Below are 5471 nucleotides of genomic sequence, written 5' to 3'. Positions count from 1 at the left end.
CGCATGTGACAATTTGATTTTGATTTGATTCTCATATTTGCAGGTTGATGGCGCCCTCTAGTGTTAAAATGGCGTCATGCTGAAGTTCAGTTCAGGCAGAGAATAAAGTTATTTGTCAAGCACTGGCAGGCTCAGCGTCAGCTGTTAGTAGAATTACAAACTGGGCCTGCAAGCTCTTTTACTGCTTCTTGACATATATAACTAGATAGATGTGCAAGGACTAGGGCCCTGTGTTTTGGACAATCATGTCACATGACCTAGATTTTAACCTTTGTTTAAAGCTTTTTTTAACCTTTGTTTAAAGCTTTTTCTTTTTATGCCAGATGGTCCAGCACCATCCTCAAACAATTGCTTTCATTTTTGGTATAATTCAAATTTATGGAAAAGGCTTAAAATAAATGTTTAAATCTAGGTCACGTAGCATGGTAGTCCAAAACACATGGCCCTAGCGATGACAGAAACGTATAAACGTCACCACTCACCAGATATTAGTACTGTAGCAGAATGGTTAACGGAACTTTACAGCCGGCAATAAAAACGGACTTTCAGCACCTGTCGCTTCCTAGGTAGCAACAAAATCGTTTTCTGATTGGTTGTACCTTAATTAAACTCCTCCCTCTCGCTCGCCTGGAACCATATGCCCGACAGCCGGTAGGCACGCGCGGATAATTCTGTGTGTTGAACTTTAAACATATGAAATATTTGAACGTTTTTTTTTTTTTTTGCTTGTTTATTGACCGTAACATTTTGGTTTGATTTGTGTTTGTGTAGGATACGCATCCAAAAATCAACAAGTTCAACACGGCGCCACTACAACAATGTTTGCCCAACTTCATAACCGCGGTGAGGCTTTGTTGAATGAAAAGAACTTTGTGACAGATCTCCTAGTTACGGTGGAGGAGAAAACTGGGATACAGAGAAAATATATCGCTTCAGGTAAGAGTTAATATTAAATCCACTTGCAATGTAGGACTTTGCCAGTTGCTTGGTTGTAACGCTGCTCTATGTCAATGTTGAAACATTGTAACTTCACCCTCTAGTCTAGCCGCTAGTGGTTACTTTCTCGTTATGCAACTTTGGCTGGTTTGGCAACGTCGGCACATATGACAGTTATTTTGCTGACATGTCACATTAACTAACTAGCTTACCAGCAACAGTTGTAGCTGATAAACAGTAACGCAGACTAGCACAGTTAGGCCTAACACAAACAAACCATAGAAAACAAAACGGTGTCACCAGAGCAGATATTGTTTTAAAGTCTGTTTGTATTTATTATGGATCCCAATTAGCTGATCCCCATTAGTTGTAGGCCTAGGCTGCCTATAGTATGATTTACGACACTCATTTGAAATAGCAAAGGTCAGATGGCCTAGATTGCAGTTAATCCACTGTTAGGTGTCGCCTTAGCAGCTTCCAATGTCTAGCTAGCAGCTGTTCCCTAGCCAAGGGGTGTATTTATACCTCCTACAGAAATACCAACTACTATGTTGAGATGGCAGATTTTAAGGTGACCTGCTGTCTTCAGTTGAGTTGTGCTCCTTCAGAGGTTGTGCCTGTCTGCCATAATGTCTACTCATTCACTCATTGTTGACATCACAAACAGACCTGGGATCAGGCTAGTTCTGTTGCTGTTGTAATATTGTCCTTTGAGGTATTATTGACACGCACATGGTCTGCCAGTACAGATGTTTATGGAAATGTCCTGAGAGCAACAACAGAATTTTACATTGGACTGAGATGGACTTTCTGTTGACTACTGAACTAACTGGACCTAATATGCACTAAAGAGAGTATATAAGACAATATACCATAGAGGTGTGTGTGTGTGTGTGTGTGTGTGCGCGCTTTGGTCTGGTCAAGTATGAAGTGAAGTACTTTAATGTCTGGTGTGAAATCCTCTGCGGCCAATGTGTGTTCAGTACCGGGAGGAGAAGTTGCCTGTAGGCTATACTGTTTAGTTGAGTTGTTCTTCTGGAGAAGGAACCCCGGGCTATTAGTCTTCCATCAACGTCAGAGAGGGACTCTGTCTGCTCTACCGCTGCCTGTGGAGGGACTCTGATCACATCACCAAGCATTCAGACATGGTGTCCACTGGGCAGTCTAAACTGTTGGGTGGAGGAAGGGGAAGGCACTGCTTAGTCACTATATTAATGCTGCCTAGGACTAGTGTCATGTCCAAACTAGGGCTCAGGGAAATTCCCAAGGTTGACAGGTCTGCCTAAAACCCTCTTTAGTCTGCGCCTTGGCTTTAGTCTGCGCCTTGGCTTTAGTCTGCGCCTTGGCTTTAGTCTGCGCCTTGGCTTTAGTCTGCGCCTTGGCTACTTCAAGCACCATGGCAATGAAGGACTCTTATAGCAAGGTATTCAAACAGTCTCTGTTCTGTTTTGCCTGTTATGGGGGAATGGGTTTTTGATTATGTCTGTAGCATCCCGGGCCGTATGTGGGGAGTGCCAGCATGTTTGTGGATGACCAACACTTGATGCACTCCAAATCAGGAATTTTAACAAAACACCATTGACACATTTGAGAATAATTTCGATGTGCCCAGTGTTGCTTTTCCAAATCATAGTTTTGTGGCCATATATAGCCTTCTGCCATAACTGAAACTAGTCATCAGTCTTGAAGATCATGAGGTGTATTGATTTTTGGTTAGATCAATTGGTGTATTGGACTATAACCTGCAGAGGAAAAGCCTGGTGCCATATGTCTAAATGATTTCCCTGTGCAAACAGGAGCTAAACCAAACAAAAGCCGATTACCTGCTAGCTAGGGTTACAATAGCAGGCAGCAGCTGCTTCTCATCTCTGTCCAGCTCTAAAACTCAGATTGAGCCTTTTTCCTTTTTTTTACATGGGAATCCATTGTACATATGTTGACTGAAATGTGTGAAGGGTGAAGTTCACGGCTGTAGGTTAATGTAGTTGCTAGTTTGTTGGTTTAGGTTAGAGGGGACCGGTATCTATGTGGAATCTCACTCTCCTGTTCCATAGTTCATATTCCACATGGTTACACTAGATGTCTTCTGTACATCAACATTGAATTTGTGAATGTCAGTGTTTTGAATTGAGTTTCACACGAAGCCTTGTCCTGTTTATTCATCCAACATCCTGCTCTAACACACACACACACACACACACACACACACACACACACACACACACACACACACACACACAGAGATGATGTATCATGATATGAAGATGCTTTGAAATGTTTCCAGATTGACAGATATCTGGTATGAATCTCTCTCTAGGTGTGGTCTCTCTGATCAGTCTGTATCTGTTGTTTGGCTATGGAGCCTCTCTCCTCTGTAACCTGATTGGCTTTGTCTACCCGGCGTACCTCTCGTAAGTAGCACCACAAAACGTATCTAAAAAGGGGTGTTGTCATGCTCACATCAAATGCTCCAGGTGAAGGGTTAAACATGATGTATGTTCATTATTTTTTCCCCGTTCACCACTTGTCCTGTTGTCCAATCAGAATCAAGGCCATAGAGAGTAAGAAGAAAGACGATGACACTCAGTGGTTGACCTACTGGGTGGTCTACGGATTCTTCAGTATCGCCGAGGCTTTCTCTGACATCTTCCTCTCCTGGTTCCCCTTCTACTATGCTGGCAAGGTGTGTGTGTGTGTGTGTGTGTGTGTGTGTACCATTCAATATAGAGGAGGCCAAAACATGATAGAATCTCCCTCTGTCTCTCAATCCCCCTCTCCCACAGTGTTTGTTCCTGGTGTGGTGTATGGCTCCAGTGACGTGGAACGGTTCTGCTATTCTCTACTCCCGTGTGGTCCGTCCCGTGTTCCTCAGACACCAGGCCACCCTGGACAGTGTTGTCAACAATCTGAGTGATAAGGCCAAGAACATTGCTGATACTGTCACTAAAGAAGGTGAGACACAGACACACAAGTTAGATTTCTATTGTGGAGATGCGGAAACAAGATTTCCAGCTCCCCACACCTCAGTTTTTCCCCAACACCGCAGATGCAAATTAGTACTGGTAGAGTAATTGTCACCCACGGTGTTCTCAAATGTAAAGTGATCGCACGTCGGGCCAAAAAATGGTCCGGGAGAATCTGACTGCTTCAGAAAAGGCACCTGAAGCAGTCTGACTGCTGCGAACTGTAATTCACATGTCAAGTATGATACTTAGTTATCCCACATCTCCGCAATGTAAATCGTGCTATACCCACACGGTCATCAGATCTGTCAGTCAAACTAATAACTCATGTTTTTCTCTCCAGCTGTCAACCAGGCCCTCAAGAATGACAAGAACCAGTGACGGACCGCTGTATGACCACAAGCCTCAGACGCCTCGACTCCAATAAACACACAGAACCACACAACAGAGTGTGTGATGTCCCATGATGAAGGATGATAATGGACCCTGTCACGTGATCAGTGGCCGGTGACAACTCTGCAGCACACAGAAAAGGGACTTGTTCGTTTTTTTTCACTCTAATGCGTTTTCTGCTTTCTAGTCTGTCTTTTTAACAGTCACATGTATCAATGTTATATGATGAGTTTCCCATAATCCCGGCGTTGTAGCATCTGATAATTGGCGCAGCGTGACAGTTTTTAAAGACCGGTTGGAATGCAACCAGAAGCTTAGGGTAGCCGCCACACAATCCAGCTGACCTCTAAACAATGCTAATGTCTCAATGCTAATGTCTCAATGTAATCTGTAGCCTACTGTCAGGAAACCCATGTGCTGTAGATGTCTGTGAATCAGTGGACTCTCTCGACGGAGCCACTTAAACTTCACAAATCCACCCGTAGCTTATTCCCCCTTTGACCTACCCCAGCACTAACACACCAGATTCAATAAATCAGACTCTGTGATAAATTAGCTTGTTAAATCAGGTGGGTTAGTGCTGGGCTAGAACAAAAATTGCCCCATAATAATGGATTGGGAAACACGGTACCAGGGGGTAGGGGCTAATGGAGGTATCTAGGGAGTAAAGGCTAGGGGTATGTTGCCGTTCTGAGCTGGGTCATTTCCTGCAAGGTAGCCATGTTATTTCAGTCTCTTGTAATTAGTGCATACAGTAGCATGTCTCCGCAATGTCTGCAGATCTGTGCCAAAGATGTTTACTCATCACCCTGCCTGAACAAGATTATTTATGTATGTAAACTGAACTGGAAAGTGTTTGTTTGTTTAGTACGGTCTCTATTCTCATTATCTTTAATAAATCAAACTGGAACTTGAGTAATGTGCTGTCTGTACTCCGTCGTTCACTCCTTTCCACAACTGGAGTCTGTTACACTATGCCTTTCTCAATTCTTTAGGAATTCTGAAATATGGAGTTATTTCAGACTATTTAGGAAACTTAGATAACTTATGCAATACTCCCTGTCAGAGGAATCTGGCAATTCAATTTAACTACCAGAGAGAAAGGAAAACCAGCAGTACTGCATATATGAAGGCTGGAGTGGAATAGCCCTGCACTAAGACGTTGATATTCCCAGCTGA

At 43.3% G+C, this 5471-nt stretch overlaps 1 protein-coding gene across 3 annotated transcripts; it reads left to right on the top strand.

Moving 5' to 3' along the window:
* Positions 1-507: 507 nt before the first annotated feature.
* LOC106574599 (receptor expression-enhancing protein 6) lies at positions 508-5207 on the top strand. Of its 3 annotated transcripts, none has more exons than XM_014150576.2 (6): positions 508-651; positions 772-936; positions 3254-3347; positions 3481-3619; positions 3720-3888; positions 4243-5207. In XM_014150576.2, the coding sequence occupies exons 2-6, from the start codon at positions 819-821 to the stop codon at positions 4278-4280; spliced, it is 558 nt and encodes a 185-aa protein (XP_014006051.1). In that variant the 5' UTR covers positions 508-651; positions 772-818; the 3' UTR covers positions 4281-5207. The 3 variants fall into 3 exon arrangements, with proteins under 3 accessions (XP_014006051.1, XP_014006053.1, XP_014006050.1); XM_014150578.2 differs by having other exon boundaries at positions 547-673; XM_014150575.2 differs by having other exon boundaries at positions 648-936.
* Positions 5208-5471: the final 264 nt, after the last annotated feature.

This window comes from Salmo salar, chromosome ssa16, assembly GCF_905237065.1.
Source record: "Salmo salar chromosome ssa16, Ssal_v3.1, whole genome shotgun sequence".
NCBI lineage: Eukaryota > Metazoa > Chordata > Actinopteri > Salmoniformes > Salmonidae > Salmo > Salmo salar.
This window is presented reverse-complemented; position numbering and strand designations above follow the sequence as displayed.

Bases quoted from the DNA above. Each gene is read 5' to 3' on its own strand.
- LOC106574599 (XM_014150576.2), top strand. From the start codon at position 819: ATGTTTGCCCAACTTCATAACCGCGGTGAGGCTTTGTTGAATGAAAAG. The intron at 3,620-3,719 runs GTGTGTGTGTGT...CCTCTCCCACAG, and splicing joins CCTTCTACTATGCTGGCAAG to TGTTTGTTCCTGGTGTGGTG. The intron at 3,889-4,242 runs GTGAGACACAGA...TTTTCTCTCCAG, and splicing joins TGATACTGTCACTAAAGAAG to CTGTCAACCAGGCCCTCAAG.